Consider the following 23,036-nt stretch of genomic DNA (forward strand, 5'->3'; position numbering starts at 1 on the left):
TGTTTTAAAAACCCATCACCTAAAACACCCAAAGAAACACATGGTAGATGTTGATAAATATCTGAAGAGTCTTCAGATCGGTCTTAAGAGAACTGATTGATTCAGGAACACATCATCCCTATTCATCTCCCTTCATCATAAACGTCTGGTCCCGAAAGCCTCAAACTCAACTGTTTCTAGGGGAATCAGGTGAGTTGCCAGTGCATATGGAGCTGTGGAAAACAGACTGCAGAAGATGTTCTGAACAGAAAAGGCCTAGGCCACTGAAAAGGAAGCCTGCAAAGCTGCCTCCTGCTCACCCCTCAACACCCTTATAAAGCTCCCCAGGCTTCGTCTTCATTGCTCTGCAGCACAGTCCTTCAGCAGGAAGCTGCACCAAGCACTGGCCCTAAAATAGTCTGAACTGCCATTCAAATATCTGAGGCTTAGAAGATGGATTCGGTATTGCTTAAGTCCTTAACTCAATAAATATTTGTTTTTCTTCATTTAAATTGTTGCCCTGGGGTGGGAATGAGGCTGCTCTGGAGGGGGGGGAAGACCCCCAGGCCTCTCTCACCGCAGCAGGTTGGGGCCAGGTGAGAAGTGCCCCTCCATGGCCGCTGCAGTGGCACAGCTGGGGGATGCATGTCCCCTGGCTGGGGGACAGACAGACAAACTCTCCCAAATATATAGTAGATCTCTGCCCCTTTCTCCGCTCCTACCTCTTGCAGCCTCGGTGGGGTTATAGCTGTCCTGGTCCCCATCTCTGTCCCCTTGCTGCCCCCCTGCGGTCATTATACTTTCCAACCCATAATCCCTACTGCCCCCATCTGGTCATTATATAGCCTTCCTTTTCCATTTTCTGAGAAACAATTGCATTCCAGGCACATCCCATTGTCCTGGCACAACCAAACCCTGGCCTTACTGAATTTGGTGGTTGGTTCTAGCTCTTGCCATTTAGGACGAGTTCTTGAAAAAACAGTCACACCGACACACTCACAGTCAGACAAACTCTCAAATACATAGTAGATCAGGGCAGAAGTGAGTCCCAGAAAAGAGATAATCAGGTAACCAATTTTATGTTATCATATTAAGGCACAAGAGTTTGCAGGTTCAAAATGGTCCATGTAAATTGTGTGTACAATTGCATGTTTGTTTGGCATATACAGTTAGTCCAGTTATACATATACAACAAATTGCGTGACGGTGCATGCAGATGGTAAATCATGCTATCTTGGACTCTAGAGAAGATGAAAGTTAAAATTGTAAATAGTAAAAGCTTTTTTATATATGAATTGTTATATGAAATCATAAACTGTACAAATCAAACTCTGTCACAGGTGAAATTACTTATGGAGGGCGAGTTACAGACACCTGGGATCAGAGATGCCTGCGTACAGTCTTAAAGAGGTTTTTTGCTCCTGAAACATTAGAAGATTATTACAAATATTCTGAGTCAGGTAAATGCAATTAGAATTATAGAGGGTTTCCATTTACATTAATGAAAACCTGGAATTATGTTTGTCTCACCTTTTTTTAAAGTTTTACGTGTTTAATTCTATATTTATGTGGCAGAAAAATTCTGGTTCATTCTGTGTGTCCAAGAACTGGATAACAAGCTAAGTTATTAAAGTCTTCCTAGTTTTTAATTGAGAAAAAGTCTCTTGGCACAGAGAGGACATTATTGGTCATGTGTGTCCTTCCAATCCCATAGACGAAGTTTCTGGCCCAGAAGTGCAGTTTCCAAAAATAAGCTCTTGGCCCAAACTTTGCAATATTTAAGAACCTGTGAACCTTGAGCTCTGCCATGGACTGTCTAAGGTTTTTGGGGACTCCTTTTAACAGTTTGGGGCAAATATTGGCCTGTGGGTCAGATCTAGTTCATCAGGATTAGCCCCTAACAGGCTGCCACCACTTTATTTATCTATGCCTTCTCAAGCACAGGCAACTGTAATTCCTATTGGCCATGGATCACTGTTCCTGGCCAATGGGAGCTGTGGGAAACAGTGTCTCATTCCTCCCCACTTCCCGCAGCTCCCATTGGCCAGGAATGGTGATTCACAGCCGAAGGGAGCTGCAATCGCCTGTACCTATGGAGGTACAGGTGAATATAGTGATGGTGGGCCGCCAGGGGTTAAGCCTGGTGAACCATCACTGTCTTAATGCTCACCCCTGCCTTAGAGTATTGTTATTCTCTGAAAATTCACTATGTAAAATATTGCCTTCCTACTTGGATCCTTGTGCCCAATTATCTTCTTGCACTAGTTTTACATTAGAGTAGCCCCATTGACTGCCATGGAGTTACTCATGATTTACTCTAGTGCAAGCAAAAAGACAATTAGTCCCACGGTATGTATAAAGAGTTATAGCTGTTGAACGTAGTGACAAGATTAGTTTTGCTCCTATTTAGTATTTGTTAGCACTGCTGAGCCAACATAATTAATACAAATAACTGTTAGTGCTTCTAACTTACAGCTCTTAACAATGTGTATCATTCTTTGCAATGCATTCTATCTCCATTTTACAGACAGGGAAACTGAAAGAGAGAGAGAGCAAGGGTTAAAGTTTCACAAGTGCTTACCCCACGCATCTCCTGTGGTTCTGACAAGGGCCCATCATAATTTGAACATTTAAAAATCCAGCACTCCAAATGGGAGCTCATAAGTGGTCTGGGTCACACTGTGACCCACAGGAAATAAAATCCAGCTTCTGACTTCCTGTCTAGTACTATACTGTAGATGATGCTACCTCCTGTTAAAAAGAGAGGACTGACACATGGGCAGATTTTTTACTAATATCCAATAAATTAAATTTGAGGAAACCCATAGAAGACAACGCAGTTGCCCAGGCATCTTCAGGGGCATAATCTGAATACAAAATGCTTGTGCATTTGCATTTGAGGGTAGAATTTGACCTGCAAAACCTTTGTGGAAGGTGACAGTGTGAGAGACTCCATCTTGACATATTCTAGGGTGAATGGCAGATTAGAAAAAAATATCATTTTACTTGTGAATTGAGCGTATCTGATCTGGCAATGACTGAGAGATGATAAACCTAGAACTGCTATATTATCAGAGTCTCTTCACTGATGAGACCAGTACTTTAAAGTTCTTACCAAAACTAGCCTCATTAAAGGACTTAGAGATCTTAGCTAAAAGTTTTGCACAACCAAGACAATTCAAATATTTCTGCAGGATTTATCATTCCCAGTGAGTCCTTGTATCCTGCTGATACTAATACCCTGGGCATCTTCAGGGAGAATTGGGAACTCTATTGCTTCCCCTTGAACATTGAAAAGCTGCATAGCACCATGTTCAACAGATATTTGAGAGGGATTCCATGTCCACAAGCATGGCATGTTGTCAGCATTCTCTGCCTGAAATAAGTGACCAGGTTGTTAAACTAAGAGTTGATCAGAGGGACATTTTGCACTAATTTGGGAACATTTTACGCCACCTTTGCATTGTTGCAAATGAGTCCACAAGGCAGAGTGTAATGAAGAGCCAAGCCCATACAGTTCAGTTTTCATCTTCTCCTTGAGCTGGGCTATTCCTCAGATTCCTTTTTGGCAGGACTGCTCCACTTACCCCCTCTCCAGAAGGGTTCTTCTACCTTTCTTGTTGGATGGTTCTCTGCCTCACACTGATGTCTCAGAGTCACTAGAACCCACTTCACCATTTCTGTGCAGGAACAGCACCTGCTAATGGGGAGCAGGTTTTCAGACATGCTGCCACCCCATCATCCTTCTGCTCTATCCTGTACACACAACTGCAATCCCATATTTTGGTGTTTGTTCCAGTCCCCACGTATGCACTGTCCTGGAAGACGAGGGAGAGCGGAGAAGGGAATTCAGTTTCAGTTTGCTGAATATCCATCACAGGCCAGTGACAGACTGCTCTTACTTCAGTCTAGCACTTTTATCTCAGCTACACCATGCTTGCCTTCTTCCGTGCTCTCAACAGATGGCAATTACTCATGAGTCGGTTTAGTCCCAGCGGTGTAAATGGCTAAGTAGCTACAAGCCTCCAAAGAAGAAAAGCGCTGTAATGACCCAGCAGGGAGCTGGAAGGCCAGTCAGGAGTGAACGTGAGGTTCAGTGTATCAGTGTGAGCTGCCACTTGAAAGGTTTTTAGCTCACCCATCAAGCCTCTGAACGCCATTTGAGTCTTTTTATTTTAAATAGGGTTTGTGCTGTCTATGGAGCATACCAAGCAACATCTCATATCCTGCTCCTGTTTTTACATTGTTTCCTCAGGCAATAAAATCCAGTTGCTTTTCAGTTCCAAAATATAAGAGTGGGGAACCTGTTGGCTTCAAAAGTTCTAGTTCCTCTGAAATGCTAAGACTCGCTAATATAAAATGCGAACATGTGAGATTTTGGGCGTACCTTTGTAAAATTCTGCCTCTAACAATTGTAGAGTGTTGGAATCTGATATATGCCTGCTACTCATTATGAAAAAGTTACATTTGGATGTATTTTAAAGTGTCTTCATATTGACGATTTATGTGGTGAATTCTTTTACTTCTTTGGGTGTGTGTTCAGTAACTTAAGTTTTTCACCAATAGTATACAATACATACATTTTGACATTACTGTACAGTTTTGCTCACAATAAAGCATTTTAACATGGAGTCTGTATGTGCATTTGTGTAACAGGTGTATATTTTGCCCCTCTGGCTGATAGTTTGCAAGATTTTAAAGACTATATTGAAAATCTTCCTTTGATCGATGACCCAGAAATATTTGGAATGCATGAGAACGCTAATTTGGCTTTCCAGGTTTGTAGGCTTTTCTTAAATACATGTTCTAAATTAATAGTATGAAATCAATAATACTTTATAGCTTAAAGGAAGAATTGGATTTAGTAATTATAGTCTGTTAAACAGAAATAACAAGCAGGAATTGTTAGGCAATCCACCCCTACTTGTTAGATATTTTCCTTCAGATGTAATATTAGGTAGAGGAATCCAGAATGTTTTCTTTAACCTGTTTCCTGTTAAACTGCATTTTAATGATGTGCACCATGATTTAAGCTGGACTGTTATTTATTGACATTGATTCTGTCCTTAGTTTTACACAAATCAGCCCCTTCTCATGGAACACTCTAATTCCTGATGAGGCTGAGGAGAGCTTTGAAGAAATACTGACAACCTGTTCAGAACATGTATGATTAGAATTCTGGAAGTTTGTTTGGGTACCTCTAGGGAAGGAGCCTAAGTTTTAATACATCTAAACTCGTGAAGTCATTCTGCCGCTCTACTCTGCACTAGTTAGGCCTCAGCTGGAGTACTGTGTCCAGTTCTGGGCGCCACATTTCAAGAAAGATGTGGAGAAATTGGAAAGGGTACAGAGAAGAGCGACAAGAATGATTAAAGGCTTAGAGAATATGACCTATGAAGCCAGGCTTCATGAACTGGGCTTGTTTAGTTTGGAAAAAAGAAGATTAAGAGGGGACATGAAAGCGGTTTTCAAATATCTAAAAGGGTGTCACAAGGAGGAAGGAGAAAATTTGTTCCTCTTGGTTTCTGAGGACAGGACAAGGAGTAATGGGCTTAAAGTGCAGCAGGGGAGGTTTAGATTGGACATTAGGAAAAAATTCCTAACTGTCAGGGTGGTCAAATATTGGAATAAATTGCCAAGGGAGGTAGTGGAATCTCCCTCTCTGGAGATATTTAAGAACAGGTTAGATAGACATCTGTCAGGGATGGTGTAGACGGAGCTTGATCCTGCCTTGAGGGCAGGGGGCTGGACTCGATGACCTCTCGAGGTCCCTTCCAGTCCTATTATTCTATGATTCTATGATTCTATGATTCTATAAAGTGCCAGTCTCATAAGTCTAGGCAGCACAGCATTACACAGTTACAAGCACTCATTAAAAATAGCTGAATAGCATGGTTGAAATTTTGAAAGCTGACTAGAGGATTTAGAGACATATGGGTGGGACTCAAGTCATCTGGATTCAGTTTCTGGCTCCGTCAAAGAATTGGTGACCTTAGGCAAGTCACTTAATCTCCCTGGGTATGTCTACACTACAATGTTAGTTCGAACTAACGGACGTTAGTTCGAACTAACATTCATAGGTGCTACACTAGCGCTCCGCTAGTTCGAATTTAAATCGAACTAGCGGAGCACTTAGTTCGAACTAGGAAAACCTCATTTTACGAGGATTAAGCCTAGTTCGAACTAGCTAGTTTGAATTAAGGGGTGTGTAGCCCCTTAATTCGAACTAGTGGGAGGCTAGCCCTCCCCAGGTTTCCCTGGTGGCCACTCTGGCCAACACCAAGGAAACTCTATTGCCCCCCTCCTGGCCCCGGACTCCTTAAAGGGGCACGGGCTGGCTACGGTGCCCGTGCCAGGTGCAAGCCTGCCAGCACCCAGCCAGCAGACCCTGCACCTGGCACGGCACAGAGCCACCCACCCGATGTCCCCCAGCCCACCCCCTCTTCCCGGGACCAAGCTGGCGGCTCCCGGGAGCTTGCCTGGGACCGCAAGAGGCGGGCACCTTCCTGGGCTAGTGCAGACATCGTGGACCTTGTCAACGATCTCTGCACTAGGCACAGGAAAGTGGCCGTCTAGGGCAGGAGAGCTGCCAGCCTGGCCACCCAGGAGCAGGTGTGCATGAAAATCAAGGGGGTCCACTGAGACCCCCGACCCTGAGCTTACAATGGCCGTACTGGGTCAGACCAAAGGTCCATCTAGCTCAGTAGCCTGTCTGCCGACAGCAGCCAACCCTAGGGACCCTGGAGGGGATGGACCGAAGACAGTGACCAAGCCATTTGTCTCGTGCCATCCCTCTCCAGCCTTCCACAAACCTTGGGCAGGGACACCACTCCTACCCCCTGGCTAAGACTACTCCATGGACCCAACCTCCATGACTTGATCTCACTTCCCTTTCAACTCTGTTCTAGTTGTAGCCTTCACAGCCTCCTGCAGCAAGGAGTTCCACAGGTTAACTATTTGCTTTGTCAAGAACAACAACTTTCTCTTACTAGTTTCAAGCCTGCTACCCATTCCTTTCCTTTGGTGTCCTCTAGTCCTTCTTTATGGGAACTCAGGAAGAACTTTTCTGAATGCACCCTCTCCACCCAACCCCTGCTTTTAGAGACCTCTATCCTGTCCCTGCTCCATCTCCTCTTTTCTAAGCTGAACAGTCCCAGTTTCTGTAGCCTCTCTTCATCTGGGACCTGTTCCCAACCCCTGATCATGTTAGTTGCCCTCCCCTCTCCCAGCCTTTCTCTTCCCCTCTCCCACCTCCTTTTCCCAGTCTCCCCCACTTTTGTTCAATAAAGACAGAGTCAATGTTGGAAGAAACGTTATCTTTATTTTGTACATCAGGAAGGGGGGCTAGGGAAGGGTAAGTGGAAGGAGGTGAGGGAGGAATGGGGCACGAGCCCCCGATGGGGAGGACTGGGCTGGCTCTGCAGGCTTCTCGGGGTGGAAGCTCTCCTGCAGCCCCCCAATTGCCCCCTCTCCCCAGATGGCAGCCTGCGGCAAGTGCAGCCGGTCTGATGGCCGAGTGGTGTGATGTGCCCAGTGTGGGCAGTCCGGGCACTCCAAGCCAGGACTGGTTTTCAAGCGGGGCACCCCTGAGAACTGTCTGTCCGGGGTGGGGGTCGGGACCCTTTAAGCTCAGCCCTCGACTAGCCTGAAACAGCATCTCCATGCTCTAAGTCCTCCTCTGATGCCCTGCCGGCACTTCTTCCGGCCATCCTTAAGCCCTGTTCAGGGTCCACTCAATGTGGACATGCTAGTTCGAATTGGCAAAACGCTAATTCGAACTAGTTTTTAGTTCTAGACGCGTTAGTTCGAATTAGCTTAGTTCGAATTAACTAATTCGAACTAAGTTAGTTCGAACTAACTCTGTAGTGTAGACATACCCCCTGTGTCTTTGTTTCCTTTGTGTCTGTAAATAATACTTCCTTTCTCCCACCCTTAGAATTATCTGAGAGCTCTTCTGGAGAGAGACTGTCTCTTGTGATACACATGTACAGCAGCTAGCATGACAGGGCTTTGATCTTGATGGGTAACTCCAATGTGCTACTGTAACAATGATTTTTCATTAATTTAGTAGCAGTTAAGTGGTTAAGTCCCCTGGCTGCTTTGTAAAGCTCAGCTGCACACTGTCTCTCCCACATGCAGCACACTTTTGTCAGCCCCCAAAACAAAGAGTTTTAATATTTTCCATTTCAATTCTACATGAAAAAAGATCAAAACATATCTCAGTTTCTGTATGAAGTTCATATCTACTGCATTTTTGCAGAAGCAACTTTTGAACTGGAATATCTTTTGTCTGTCTTATCTTTTGTAGGTCATACGCATTGAATTAAAAAAAATCCACTTTTGCCCATAATATATTCTAATAATTGTAAAAACTAGACTAATGTAGCAATAAACTTACAACACAACACCATAAAAGCAATAGACTATCACACCACCTAAAAACAACACATTATATAATAGACTGGTCCTACGGGATTGAAGTAGATATTTTATAACTTCCAATACTAAGATAATTAAAAACATTAAAATTTTAACTCGATTCTCTTAACTTTATAGTCTTATTCAGTATGTCTTACAGGAAGTCTAATGAGCTCAGTTAGAAATGTACTGAGAAAAATGCCCATTTCACACTTCTTTCCATAGAAAGCACTAAAAATTATAGTTACCTTTAGATAGGTCAGTGGGGAAAAGACCCATGAATGGTTTTTATCAAATTGTAAATGTTTATACTGAATTCAAACAGCATCAAAGGTCTGGAATTCAGTGCAGTGGAATGGATGCATTTTACAAGTGAAAGAGCTTGAAACAAATGACACCTATGTTTTCTAGGGGTTTTTTCTTTTATATATATTGACTCAAAATAATGCATTCAGTGATTATGGAGACTTTTTTCTTATGGTAACAATAGCTGGTAAAATAAGCCACCTAGAAACAGAGCAAACTCCTATTTAGATATCTATTCCTTTTTCAAGTAAATTCCAGAATAAAAATATCATGAACAAATTATAAAATGTTCCTTGGAAGGAATTAAACCTTGCTGGTTAGTTGTTTCTATTCAGAATCAAGTAATACTTGTGGTGGAAAATTGAGAAAGGATCACTGCTTCTTTGTTTCTCTCTTTGCAGCGTAAAGAGACAAGCACTTTAATCACAACCATGCTTGAAGTTCAGCCAAGATCAACTGCACAAGGATCAGGCAAAAGCAATGATGAAATTGTTCAAGAGCTGGCTAGCACTATCTTGACAAAACTGTCTGGTAGGGAAGCATTGTTAATGTGTTTTTCCCCAATCTTTCTTCTTATACATAATAGCGTTTGGGGAAATTGTTTGCTCGTTTGTTTGTTTTCATTGACGAAGAACCGTTTGCACAATTCGCTACAGAGGAAAACCATTATCACTGATGATCTCAGATGTGAATGTATTTCTACCCTGATGCAATAAAACTACTAGGGACTCCATGTAAACCAAACTTGTTAAAATGGATCAAAATATCCTGTACTTTAAATCAGCGGGCCCATTCCGCTTCATTTACTTAACGTGTCCGTAGCCACAGAGCCTCACGGCTTCCATTGGCTGCAGTTCACCTTGCCACATGGGCGCCGGAAGTTTTAAGAGGTAATAGGCCCCATCCTGCAATCAAACCTGCACAGGGAGTCACTTAACCGCAAGTCAATGGAATTCTATGCTGGCTGGCTCTTATACAAACACCAAATTGGATTGACTTCAGTGTGGATTTCAGGCAGGCAGAAGGGCCATCTCACGAGGGTCTGATGGCAGGGTTAGGGCACACCGGGTGTTTTGAGATTTAGCTATTGCATATAAATGCAGTGTTCAGATAGCCTTCCCCATAATAATGTGCTTCCGAGCTGGGGGAATGGTTGTGACTGTTAAATCCTTGTACAATAATTACCGTTTTTTAAATTATGCATCATTGTGCCATTAATATGCAAACACTTCAGATGCAATTATCTGCATGTAGTGTTTAGGAAACAAACTCTTGGCCCAGCTAGCGAAATATCACTAAAACTCTTTGCTCCATAATCATTGTGAAGATGTTTCATTTGTTCCCATTTTGAAAAGAATGTGTTTCAATACGTTTTTAATGTCAAATGGTTTAGTGGTTTCGGTTTGGAGAGAGGTGGACTGTCTTGATTTTAGAGTGTGTATTCTGGAAATCTGTCTTACTAACGTACATTTGTACAAAACGTCGTTTGCAAACTCTGTGTTGGGTGAACTGTTTTCATGCTCGTAGAGCTGCATGTTAAACAACAGCACCATCAGGAGCATCAGATTTGATCTAACAACAAGGGGCCAGATCTTCAGCTGGGATAACTGGCCCCATTCCGCTGACTTTGGTCCGGCTGATTTGTACCAGTGGAGCCTTTTTTGTCCAAGTGTAATGTATGGTTAAGGACAAACCGTGTCCGTCCTGTGACGGCGTGGAGGGCACTGGCTTGCCTGTAGTCCTGCTGTGTCTGCCCTAGGGAAGATTTTGGGTGACTCGAGGGCACAGATCCTAGTTCTACCCAGGCTTCCCTGCACATCGGTGCTCATCGGAGATTCAGAAGGGGAGTTGGACTGGTGGATGCGCCGCTCAGTGATCCATCGTTCATTCTCCCTGTGTGAGGGTGGATGGGCATGGTGAAGGTGACATGGGACCTGAGGCTGCTGTAGCAAACACAGCAACGACGCAGCTTCTCCAGAAAATGGGGTGGAAGCAAGCAGGTATTTTTTCCAACCAATCCCTGGGGAGCTCCCCAGCAGAGGTGTACTTAGAGACCAAGCTCACCGAGAAGGAAATAGCAGTTCCCTGGTTGAGGAAACATTGTTCCTCTTCTTCCTGCGCTGGAGTGACACCAGAACTTTCCGAGCGATAATCGAGCATTTCCATTGCAGGAAAACTGGACTTAGACACTGCTTCAGAAAGCCTTTTTGTCAAGGATGACAAAGGACGTGTGGACTCGTTAACTACTGTACTTGGACAAGAAGTGGATCGGTTCAACAACCTGCTCGAGTTGCTAAGAGTACGAGGCTCAGTTAAATTACTTTCCGTTGAGTGCCCCTGTTCTGTAGCACTATAGCACAAACAATTCTTCAGTGGGTTCGGTTTTAATTCAATTAGTCCTCTTTCACACTCCAACCACTCCCTCGTGGCCAGCAGTGCCTTGCACCGGTTGTCCCCTTCTGCAGGGCTCTTACACACAGACTCCCTTACCACTCACAGCCCTTCTTGGGGGCTGGCTTCTTTATTAACACACAGAGCAAACCCCAAACACACTGAGGTACTGTCCATTCCTGCTACTTGAGCAGCCAACATCTTCTGCAGGAGACCCTCCTTCCCGTTAGCATCACTCTATAATTCTCCTTTCAGCTGTGCCCTTGCTGAATTGCAATCCGTGTTTGCAGCCCCCTTAATTGGCTCAACTGGAAACAACCTCTCTGGCATGGGGAGCCGGATCTATTTCAGTGGTCAGTGTGTGATTTAATTCCCTTACTGAGCCAGTATCCTTCAACAGGACATTCATTAACAGGTGTGTTGTGAGCAAGACACGAGAAGTCATTCTTCCGCTCTACTCTGCACTGATTAGCCTCAGTTGGAGTATTGTGTCCAGTTCTGGGCGCCACATTTCAAGAAAGATGTGGAGAAATTGGAGAGGGTCCAGAGAAGAGCAACAAGAATGATTAAAGGTCTAGAGAACATGACCTAGGAAGGAAGACTGAACGAATTGGGCTTGATTAGTTTGGAAAAGAGAAGACTGAGAGGGGACATGATAGTTGTTTTCAGGTATCTAAAAGAGTGTCAAAAGGAGGAGAGAGAAAACTTGTTCTTCCTGGCCTCTGAGGATAGAACAAGAAGCAATGGGCTTAAATTGCAGCAAGGGAGGTTTAGGTTGGACATTAGGAAAAAGTTCCTAACGGTCAGAGTAGTCAAACACTGGAATAAATTGCCCAGGGAGGTTGTGGAATCTCCATCTCTGGAGATATTTAAGAGTAGGTTAGATAAATGTCTATCAGGGATGGTCTAGACAGTATTTGGTCCTGCCATGAGGGCAGGGGACTGGACTCAATGAACTCTTGAGTTCCCTTCCAGTCCTAGTATTCTATGAAATCTTCTGTAGCTCTGCTCCTAAAATGGAGATATTTTTGTAAAACATGGAGCATAAAACTGGCAAAGAGGGTAGACTTTCCTAATTGGTATACCACTGTAAAGAGCTTTTTGGTGCAGACAGTCATCTGAACTTGAATTCTTTTAATGATTTTGGAATGGAACTGAATCTGAGAGCTCCTTGAGCAGATATTTTGGGGAATGACAGTGTGCTTTCAGTGCACCCCTTTATGCTATACCCCGTTGCCTTTTCCCTATTATTTTGCAGTGACGTAGTAAAGATTTCAAGGCATCTTTTTAAATACACACGGAAATTTGTGTCCCAAACATGCAGTTATAAAGGTGAGCTGCACACACAACTGCAAATTTAGCCATGAGAAATTTCCCAAGGTGCTAAGTCAGTCAAACGTAAGTCAATTGGAGATGAAGATCATTGAGCCCTTCAGAAATCACGTATGTAGAAATCTAACGTGAGGTGCCCATGGATGGAAATGTTGGCCTGACTATGGAGAATATAATCCAGGGTGGGCAAAAAGTGGCCTATAGACCAGACACAGTTCACCAGGGTTAGCCTCTGGCAGGCCACTGGTGCTTTATTTACCTGCACATCCACAGATATGTTTGCTTGCAGTTCCCATTGGCCGTGGATTGCTGGTCCTGGCCAAAGGGAGCTGCAGGAAGCAGTGTCCCGCTCCACGCCACGTCTTGCAGCTCTCATTGGCAGGGAAGAGTGATCTCCAACCAATGGGAGCTGCTAGTGGCTGGTGGTCTGCCAGCGGGTAACCCTAGTGAACCACATTGCTCCCACTAGCCACTTATTGGCCACCCCAATGTAACGCATTCAAACTTTCCCAAACAACCTATGTCTAATCACCGTTTCTTGCATTCGTTTCTCTGATCCATCTCTCACTGTGTGTAAGGTTTTTCGCATGTGAGTGGAGAGCTTTTTTTTTTTTTTTTGGCTAGTTTAATCTTTTTTGAACTCCCTGCTGAGAATACTCCATAACTTTGGAGAAGGAAGGAAGAGGGCAAAATAAGAAAACAGGTCTAACAAGATCACAGCACAGTTGCAGACAGATCATTTCTTAATGGATTTGACTGACAGGAAATTTTTACTCTCGTTTCCCACAAATTTATTGGTGGTTGGCAACATTTGAGTCAAGTTTGATTATAGATAATCTCTAACGTCAGCCAAGAGAGACTGCCACTGCCTCAATTTATAGAGAGATGGACCTTTGGTCTGACCCAGCATCTCTGTTCTTATGCTCTATGTTCATTCCTCAGCAGCCAGAGGACCGGAAGGGAGGGGAGAGAGATGCTGCCTTTTCCTCTGCATTGCTTTTTCTGCCTCTGACAGTGCTAGAAACTCAGTGACTTTCTCCCAAATGCCAGAGAAACCACAGAGTCTGAAAAAACAACAAATGGTCTGGTAGCACTTTATAGACTAACAAAATATGTATCCAACCTGCTCTTAAATATCGCCAGTGATGGAGATTCCACAACCTCCCTAGGCAATTTATTCCAGTGTTTAACCACCCTGACAGTTGGGAACTTTTTCCCAATGTCCAACCTAAACCTCCCTTGCTGCAGTTTAAGCCCATTGCTTCTTGTCCTATCCTCAGAAGCCAAGGAGAACAATTTTTCTCCCTCCTCCTCCTTGTAACATCCTTTTAGATACCTGAAAGCTGCTATCATGTCCCCTCTCAGTCTTCCCTTTTCCAGACTAAACAAGCTGGCTACGTCTACACTGGCCCCTTTTTTGAAAGGGGCGTGCTAATTTTAAACTTCATAATAGGGAAATCCGCGAGGGATTTAAATATCCCCCACGAGATTTAAATAAAGATGTCCACCGCTTTTTTCCGGCTTGGGGAAAAGCCGGAAAAAAGCGTCTAGACTGGCCCGATCCTCCGGAATAAAGCCCTTTTCCGGAGGATCTCTTATTCCTACTTTGAAGTGTATGCGCCAGTGTAGACGTAGCCGCTCTGTTCTTTCTGTCTTCCCTCATAGCTTATGTTTTCTAAACCTTCCGTCATTTCTCTTAATGACCAACTCTGGGAATCGAGACTATGTATGGCTATGCATGTGGAGGTTGTCAGGAACAAGCTCTTAGCACCCCATCAACCCAGATTTTAGCTTGGCAGTTGTCAGCGCTCAGTGAATTTGGTTTAACTGTTTATGATCATGGTCACACAGGGTATGTCTACACTACCCCGCTAGTTCGAACTAGCGGGGGTAATGTAGTCATCCGCAGTTGCAAATGAAGCCCGGGATTTGAATTTCCCGGGCTTCATTTGCATGAAGCCGACCGGCGCCATTTTTAAATGCCGGCTAGTTCGGACCTCGTGCCGCGCGGCTACACGCGGCACGGACTAGCTAGTTCGGATTAGGCTTCTAATCCGAACTAGCTAGTCCGTGCCGCGTGTAGCCGCGCGGCACGAGGTCCGAACTAGCCGGCATTTAAAAATGGCGCCAGCCGGCTTCATGCAAATGAAGCCCGGGAAATTCAAATCCCGGGCTTCATTTGCAACTGCGGATGACTACATTACCCCCGCTAGTTCGAACTAGCGGGGTAGTGTAGACATACCCACATACTCACTTAAAGGCCATTTTAGATCAAGCTTATGGGATCTGCAATTCTCATAATAGCCATTGCAAAAATGCAGCTGCAATAAAGGCACTTATGGTTTGGTACATGATAGCATTTTTATTTTCCAGAGCTCTTTAGAAACCCTCAACAAAGCTATTGCTGGTTTTGTGGTGATGTCGGAAGAGATGGAGAAAGTATACAGCAGTTTTCTTAACAACCAAGTTCCCACCCTGTGGGCCGATGCAGCCTATCCTTCTCTGAAGCCGTTAGGTGGCTGGGTAAAAGACCTCGTGCTCAGGATAGCCTTTGTAGATGTAAGTAAATTGCCTTATGCTGAGGTGGCATGCCAGGTCCATGGACAGGGGCTGAATTTGGTCATTCCAGAAGCTTGAAAAGGAGTTTGGCCCAACCCTCCCACTGGAATTTTAAAATGAAACCTATCCAGCAGTGGGTCTCAAACTCTTTGGCCCATGGCCCACCCCACTCAACGCAGACCTTTCTGTGGACCACCAGCCAACCACCCATGGTAACAAAATGTGTGCAGGAGAGGATCTGCATGGGAGGGAGAGTGAAGCAGCGGTGTGGAGGTGCAGGCTTTCGGCGGGAGGGGGTTTGTGAAGGTGATGGAGGTATGGGGTCTGGGCATGAGGGGGATCAGGAGCACTTACTTGACTCTATGCCTCCCACTGCTCCCAGGCACCACCCCCCACTGCTCCCATTGGCCATGATTCTGGCCAATGGGAGCAGTGGGGAAAACCTCCAGGTTCCCCCAGCCAGGGGAAGGGAAGCGGTAGCGCATGTAGCCACTTCCTTCCCCCACACGCTAGATCCAGCTCCCAAGGCTCACTCCCCCCTTCCCCCTCCACACACACAGTGGGAAACCGGTATTGGCACTCCAACCTCATGGGGTGAGGGGGCTGGAGCGCCATTGCAGGCTCCCTGCTGCGTGAGAGGGGTGAGTCCCAAGCCTGTGGTCCTACTGCAAGATGATCACGTTGTACTAGTGGTTCATGGACCGCACTTTGAGAACTGCTGCTGTACAGCATGTAGCACTCCCAGAAATCCCAGATGAATGGGCAAGAGGTCACCCACACCCAAATGCTGGTCTTGTCCATTGGCCATTTCCAGACACATGGTCTCAAGCAGTCACAAATAGGCAAGGTAGTGGTTTCCCGCTCTCCACCTTACACTTACTCCTGCTCTCTCACCCTGGCTTCACCGGTTCTGCAGGCTGGTACTAGTAATAGCAGGCTTAGCGCTCCCTTCCCACAACCCCTTCGACCTTCGAACAGCCAATCTTCAGAGGGGGCCAAGAGGCCTTGACACATTACATAATGGAGAGCTCTTCAGAAGAGTTGCTTAAGAACTGAGCAGGCAGATGAGATTGCAACTGCTTTGCAGACCTGAACTCTGCACTTTTTCCTTCCTTCCAATCATTTGTGTAGACATGTTATTTTTTCCACTTTAGTTTTCACCACAGTAGGCCAGCTAGGATGCCACGCACCTACTGGCAGGGTTCTACGTGGCAGCTGGGCGTGTGGTCATTACCACTCTGGGAGCTTTGAGACCTGGATCCCAATTTCAAGGCTTAGGCCTCACTCTGATTTGACTGCAAAGCCAGCTGGTGTTAGGACTGGGGGACTTGGGCCGATCCATTCTGGAGACATACTGGTCACTCGTAAAACCTTGCCACTTAGTCTTTGAGACACCGAGGTGGTTAACTCAGTGTTTGCAGTGTTCCCTGTATTTCCCTGTGCATGCCACAGGGAAAATCTAAGGAACAGTACAAATACTATGCTACATTATTTATTTCTCAGAGGCAGTTTGACAAGATTTTAATGATATCTGCTGTAGGAGCCAGCTGTCGCAAGCATACTTCATAAGTGGAGAGCAAAAGGGAGCTCTCTGTTGTAAAAGAGCTTTTTTCCCATACAATAATGAGGTAAAGATTCAGTCCTCCATGGTTTGAATCTCGTGGGGGGAGAGGTCTGGTCTTGGGACCAAACTCAGCTCTGCTCTTTGTGGCCACCATTGAATTCAGTGAGGTTGGGCCCATTTACAGCAAGTTGAATTTGCCCTCGATGGAAATATCTAGGGGTACGTCTACACTAGCCCCCTCGTTCGAACTAGGGAAGCTAATGTAGGCATTCAAAGTTGTAAACCAAGCCTGGGATTTAAATATCCCGTGCTTGATTTGCATCTTCCCGGCCAGTCACCATTTTTTGAAATTTACAAGTCCGGACTAAATGCCCGTGTCTACACGTGGCAGGCACCCGGTAGTTTGAAATAAAGCCCTAGTTCGAACTACCTGTTATTCCTCCTGGAATGAGGTAGACGTACCCTAGGAAATGTCACATTTCTATTTTACTGCATAATATACACTAACATGTTCTGCTTCTAGTCCTGGCTCCGAAGGGGACAACCGAAGTCTTTCTGGATCTCTGGTTTCTTTTTTCCACAAGGATTTCTGACAGGTAAAAAAAAAAAAAAAAAAAAAAAAATCAGTCTCAGTAATGTATATGCCTAAAACCTGTTGCCTGCTCTACAAAACAAAAAGTGCCGGGACACCAAGTTGCTAGGTCTGTGGGTGCCCCCACCACCTGCCTATGTTTTCCAGGACTTCCTCCTTTGCATGTAGCTGAAAATGGGCTGAGTTATGAGCCTTTGTATGAGACAGAGAAGCAGAAGAGTCTGAAGCCCTCTTTGGCTCTGCCCTTTGGCTTTAATACACATGCAGAGAGGCTGGAGGGAATGGTCTTTCCAAGCCTTAGCTCTGCAAGAGGAAACATATGTATAGGAGGGAAGTCTTTGCTAATTGCCCCCTCACTGGAGCTGAACCCAAAGATTGGAAACAACGTCACCCAACCTGATACTTTTTCTCTCCTGAAAGAGAGAGGTCTCGTGGCCCTGTCAGCAGCCGAATCCCAGAAAGCTGAAGGACAGTATTTCATCAGAATACAAGTAAAGAAAGAAAATACATGTAAATGAACACAGTTTGATTTGTTTTCAAGTAGGCGGGGAAAGCATCCAGATTGTTGTCACACACTATAAATAATTATTACCGAGAGCACAGTGATCGCTTTGCTTCCTTGGTTCCAGAGTAGAGTTAATAATTGCAACACTTCCGATTATAAAACCTCCCTCTTGTCTGCCGCTAAGATACAGGGTTCCACGGGCCTGTGTGCAAGTTTGCATGTTTCCAACATTTTTCACACAGTAGTCATAGCTAACGGGGTATTCGGTTAGCTTGCAGTTTTTCAGTTCAGCAGGCGAGGTGTGGAGAGTAGAGCCAAGTGAAAATGTCCTTTCCGTGGGACATTCAGATATTTCAGCATTTATTTTCATCACAAGTCAGGGTTAAAAGTTAAAATACTGTCATAGAACTGAAATTTTCTATAGGAAAATTTTGATTTTTCTGAAACTTCTCAAGTTTCCATTTAGAAAATCTAAACAAAAGAAATTATTTGGGGTCAATTCAGCCTTAGTCTCAATATTTTGGTGATCGTTGAATTGACCAGAAGCATTCTGAGTCAGTTCAAGTTTAACCTGCATTTCCCTATCATGGCACATCATCCCATGAGATGGCAGTTTTGGGTGTCCGATGTGCTCCATTCTCTCCTGATGGGTCAGGCTGTCTAGCCAGACTGCATCCACCATGAGGTAATGTGAATTCTGCTCCAACCAAAGTGTGTGGTACATCATGGGAATCACATAACGGTGGTGCATCCAGGAAACTGTAGTCTGGCAAGGAAGCTCAGAGTACAGGGGGAAAGGCTTTATAGGGAAATGTCACACCATAAGGAGATGTGGTTTAATGTTGAACTGACCCAACATGAAATGTTTTGGGTGTGCCAAAAATCAGAATGAACCATCTATATTTGGGAATATAATAACGTTTCCCACTGCTGCACAGAAGTGTTCTGAGCAATTCTGTGGCACCTTCGGGCATGCCTACACTGGGGCGTGCTTCCGAAATAACTCCCCTCATTTTGAAATAACAAGGTGAGTACCCACACTACCAAACCTGTTATTTTGAAATAATAACTCCCGCTTGTGAAGAGAAATAACTTATTTTGAAATAAGCTTATTTCAAAATGGCAATTCCTGAAATAACTATTGCGAAATAACCTGGTAGTTTGACATAGCTTTAGAGACTAACAAATTTATTAGGACATGAGCTTTCACCCACAAAAGCTCATAGATTTTTAGCCCCTAAGGTGCCACAGGACTGCTTGTTGTTTTTAAAGTTACAGACTATCATGGCCACCTCTCTGAGAAGTTTTTTGGAACTTCTGGTTTTGCAGAAATCACATTTTCTACCAATCAGTGATTTTGATCAAAAAGCTTGTAGTATTTTTGTTCTTAGTAACGAACACGCAAGCAGCTCTGTTGTATGGTTGATATGGCTTGTTGCCTCTTGCAGTAGCTCAAGTGAGCTTTTTTCACTGCACACTCTACCTGACCCCTCTCCTAATTTTGTATAATTTTTTTTCAATTTGCCAGGCACACTTCAAAATCATGCTCGGAAATATAACTTGCCAATAGATGAGCTTAGTTTCAGTTATAATGTCATCCCCGCTTATCGAGATCAAGCACAAGTTACAGAAGCATTAAAAGTATGCCAATTTGGACAAGAACTGCCTATGGATTTGCAGGTATTTTGGATGCTTGTAATCAGTACTGAAATACAAACTCTTCATATCCTCTCTTTTGAGCAACTGACACTGACGCAGCATAAACTGAGATTAGCACTACTATTCAAGAACACATAAATCCTTGAAGGTCAGACTTCATGTGGTGTTCTCCTTAGAGCTGATAGGGAAATGCTAAACATCTTTCACACAAATTATTTTTTCACACAAAAAAATCCCCAAAAATGTCACCCAAAATATGAAAAGTGGATAGTTTAATTAATCAGATACTCCCCCATGAATCTAGACCTTTTTGTGGTGATGATTGTGGTGACTTTGACCATTCAGTTCATTTTTGTTTGTTCATCAATGTGTGGGGCTGTGCTTTCTTGTCACTTGCTGCTGTTTACTTCAGTTGCCCTCTCCAGAAGATGGTGTGTTGGTACACGGGATGTTCATGGATGCCAGTCGCTGGGATGATGAAGAGATGGTGATAGAAGATGCATTGCCGAGGCAAATGAATCCAATGCTACCAGTGGTGCATTTTGAACCCCATCAAAATTATGAACCAGATCCGTTGTTGTATCAGTCACCACTCTATAAAACTGGATTCAGAGCTGGGACACTCTCCACCACAGGTATGTGTCTGTTTGTTTTTAAATCGTAGTTCTTACCAAACTCAGATGCGTGCTCTATGAACAGCTGAGTGCACCGACATTAACGTTGTCGGAACGTTTAAATGAAAGTCATGCCTGTCAGTCAGTCAAAAGGCATTTTGCCCAAGTTTGCAATAAGGGCGCACGTTTAGCCTGTGGCATCTTTCTCACAATTCCACTTTTCTCTGTGCGATATTTATTTGCTGTGTAATCATCTGTGGCAGCTGAGAAGGAAAAGAGACACACGTCCCAGGGGAATGGCTGAGTGCAATTAAGACTTTCCTGGTTCCAAGGGAATGGTTAAGCAATAGGGAAGGATAAGCAGGCATGTGGACTGCTTATTGTTTTCTCTGTAATACTTTTGTTCTAAATCAATAATACTTTGCTTTTGGGTAAAGCTGTTGCAATCTGGAGTTATTAATGCAAGAGTATAACTCTGTGAAAAAGAAAATCTGCTTAGATTTGGAGAACGTTATTAGCTCCACACGGCTTGGTTTCACCTTCAGATGCAGGATTCAGAAGCTGACGAGTCAGCTAAAAGAATTCAGTAGTAGCAGGAGATGCAGAGGTCAGGGGAAATAAGTGTGCATTGTGAAAACCACAACCACTGACGGGTCCTTTTCCCATCACATTCAGCTCTTTCATAGTTTCCCATTGGAAACATTGCCTGATTTTCCTCTTAGTGTTGGTATCGTCCATGTACAGTCCGATTTTATTTCTAGTGTCTTTGTTTACACAGGCTATGTCTAGACTACAGGGTTTTTTCAAAAAAAAGTGGCCTTTTTTTAAAAAAACTTCACCTGCGTCTAGACTGCTGCTGTGTTCTTTCAAAATTAAATCAAAAGAACACAGCGGTTTTTTCGACAGTGGTAAACCTCATTTTATGAGGAAGAACACCTTTTCTTGTATCTGAGGAGAGGTGTATTTTAGTGCAATAAGATGGGATGTTGTCGCAACCTTAGTTGTGAGTGTGCTGGCTTAGCGGGGTTGTATTCTCAGCCAAAATGGTGCGTTGACATGCCAATTTGCACTGGTAACAGTTTTTCTCTTTGCCTTTTTAACTAGGTCATTCTACCAATTTTGTGGTAACAGTCCTGCTACCCTCCAAAAGGCCAAGTGACTACTGGATATCGAAAGGGTCAGCCTTGCTCTGCCAACTGAATGAGTAAGCAGCAGCAGTTCCAATCCAGCAGGCGTGTGTGGAAATTGCACTCCCAGGGTATTGCGGCAGAATGGTTTTAGCGTTAGCACAATCCTAGGCTCATCATAGTATAATAATGCCGATTGCTAGCCTGTCATTTACTTTTTCATTTGTATTAGATTTGATAAAATAAAAGGTTGTCTGATGTTCATTTTCCATTTTTATTTTTAGGCTAGTTCTTATCCTCTTACCACTCTGAAGATTTATGCATTGCTGCTCCAGTTACAAATATTCTTCCACAGTATCTGTGTGTTTCATGTAAAAAAACATGCTTTGCATTGGGATGCTAAGTTACCATGATGGCTGTGCTTTACTTTCAGCTTGTCTGGCTTGTTTTCTTTCTCAGGAGTATAAAGTCAAAAATCTTTAAGCAAAAATAGTAAGAGCCCTTGAATGACTGATTCTAAAGACTATTTACTGTCCTGCCTGCAGAAAGAAATAGGTGCTCTGTATATCCATCTCCATCACTGGGGCAGCTGGGTACCTCACAGAAATTAAGAGTCTATTACAGTTGTGAACTATAAGCCTTTCAATGTAGTCTCAGGAGGAAATTGCACTGGTCACTAACACAAAGCCTCATTCCACTTTATTTCTGCAAAGGCTTGGACAAGATTAACTGCTCGTGCACTGTGTGTCCTGCCACTCTGCAAGCACAAGATCCAAGGGAACAGTAGAAAAGGGTACTAAGAACTTCATGCTACTGACTTGAAACATTCAAGGTGTATACTCTAGGGCAGAAGTAATCCTCCTACCCAATCATCAGTATTAAAAGGCACTATGTACTGTAGTCGTACGCCAATCCAGGGGAGGAAAGGATCCCTGTGACTCAAAAACTATTGGTGAGATTGGACATACACCTCTAGCGAAAGGTGCATGAACAACTCCAAGGTGTTCTCTTAGGGCATGTCTACACTACAGAATTATTTTGAAATAACTCCAATTATTTCGAAATAACAAGGTACAGTAGAAAAAGGTACTAACAGCAAGCCTGTTATTTCAAAATTGTTTTGAAATACCAGGCTCGTTATTTTGAAATAAGCCCTGAGGAATAATGCCTATTTTGAAATAGGGTTAGTCTGGATGCTCAGCTGTTGTTATTTCAAAATAACACCTCCCTAGAGGGGGCATCTACAATGCACCCTTACCTCGAAATAAGATATGCAATTTGAGGTACACAAATTTCGTAGTTTATTTCGAGGCAATTTTAAAATAGCTTATTTCATAATCTGGATTAGAAAATAAACTGCTATTGCATAATGTCCCTTAGGAATGAGGTTTACAGGGATGTTGGAATAGTGAAAGATATTTCAAAATTTTCTGTCAAGATGCAGAAAAGCTATTTTGGGATACCAGAAGTATCCTGAAATAGCGCTGCTGTCTAGACATACCCTAGAGTTATTCAAAGTAATTACTCCCTAGTGGTTCTTGGGGCTCAAAGTCAAGGTAGCACGTCGATATTAAGGGCCCCTACCTCAGGCTTCCCTGTAGTGTGGATGCGCTATTTTGAAATAATTATTCGGGAGTTATTAGCTCAAAATAACTTATTCTGAAATAAACTTGTAGTGTAGACATAGCCTTAGATATTTCAGTGTTACTTCCCTTTACCTAGGAGTAACTTCAGCCTATTTAGTCCAGTCCTCTTGCCTGTCTCTTCCAGTGCCTGGAGATCAAACACCATAATCTATGGCATAACAAAGATAAAGTGTAGACCTAAGTGTCAGCCTCATGTGTATGGAGCTCAGGCAAAAACGTCTTGTTGCTCTAGCAGCGATACATAGACAGACAAGAAGAGAGGTGACAACTTTTGCCAGACCTCACATACAAAAATGGCTCTCTGCCATTTGGGACTTGTTGAAGAATAAGGAAGGAACCCTGTC

General features: G+C 43.8%; 1 protein-coding gene across 5 annotated transcripts in view; it reads left to right on the forward strand.

Annotated features, from left to right (window-relative positions):
- The window catches only part of DNAH6 (dynein axonemal heavy chain 6), a 145,513-nt gene extending 124,203 nt beyond the window's left edge, over window positions 1-21,310 (forward strand). For 4 of the 5 annotated variants that reach the window (XM_075931311.1, XM_075931313.1, XM_075931312.1 and 1 more), the window contains 9 exons: window positions 1,320-1,439; window positions 4,636-4,757; window positions 9,105-9,234; window positions 10,875-11,002; window positions 14,800-14,985; window positions 17,073-17,145; window positions 19,175-19,326; window positions 19,718-19,940; window positions 21,024-21,310. In XM_075931311.1, the coding sequence (XP_075787426.1) occupies window positions 1,320-1,439; window positions 4,636-4,757; window positions 9,105-9,234; window positions 10,875-11,002; window positions 14,800-14,985; window positions 17,073-17,145; window positions 19,175-19,326; window positions 19,718-19,940; window positions 21,024-21,127 (1,238 nt within the window). In that variant the 3' untranslated portion in view covers window positions 21,128-21,310. Of the gene's footprint in view, window positions 1-1,319; window positions 1,440-4,635; window positions 4,758-9,104; window positions 9,235-10,874; window positions 11,003-14,799; window positions 14,986-17,072; window positions 17,146-19,174; window positions 19,327-19,717; window positions 19,941-21,023 lie in introns of those variants that run through there. The other variant, XR_012904573.1, reaches the window with a different exon arrangement.
- Window positions 21,311-23,036: the final 1,726 nt, after the last annotated feature.

The sequence above is a fragment of the Pelodiscus sinensis genome, chromosome 6, assembly GCF_049634645.1.
Source record: "Pelodiscus sinensis isolate JC-2024 chromosome 6, ASM4963464v1, whole genome shotgun sequence".
Taxonomy (NCBI): Eukaryota; Metazoa; Chordata; order Testudines; family Trionychidae; genus Pelodiscus; species Pelodiscus sinensis.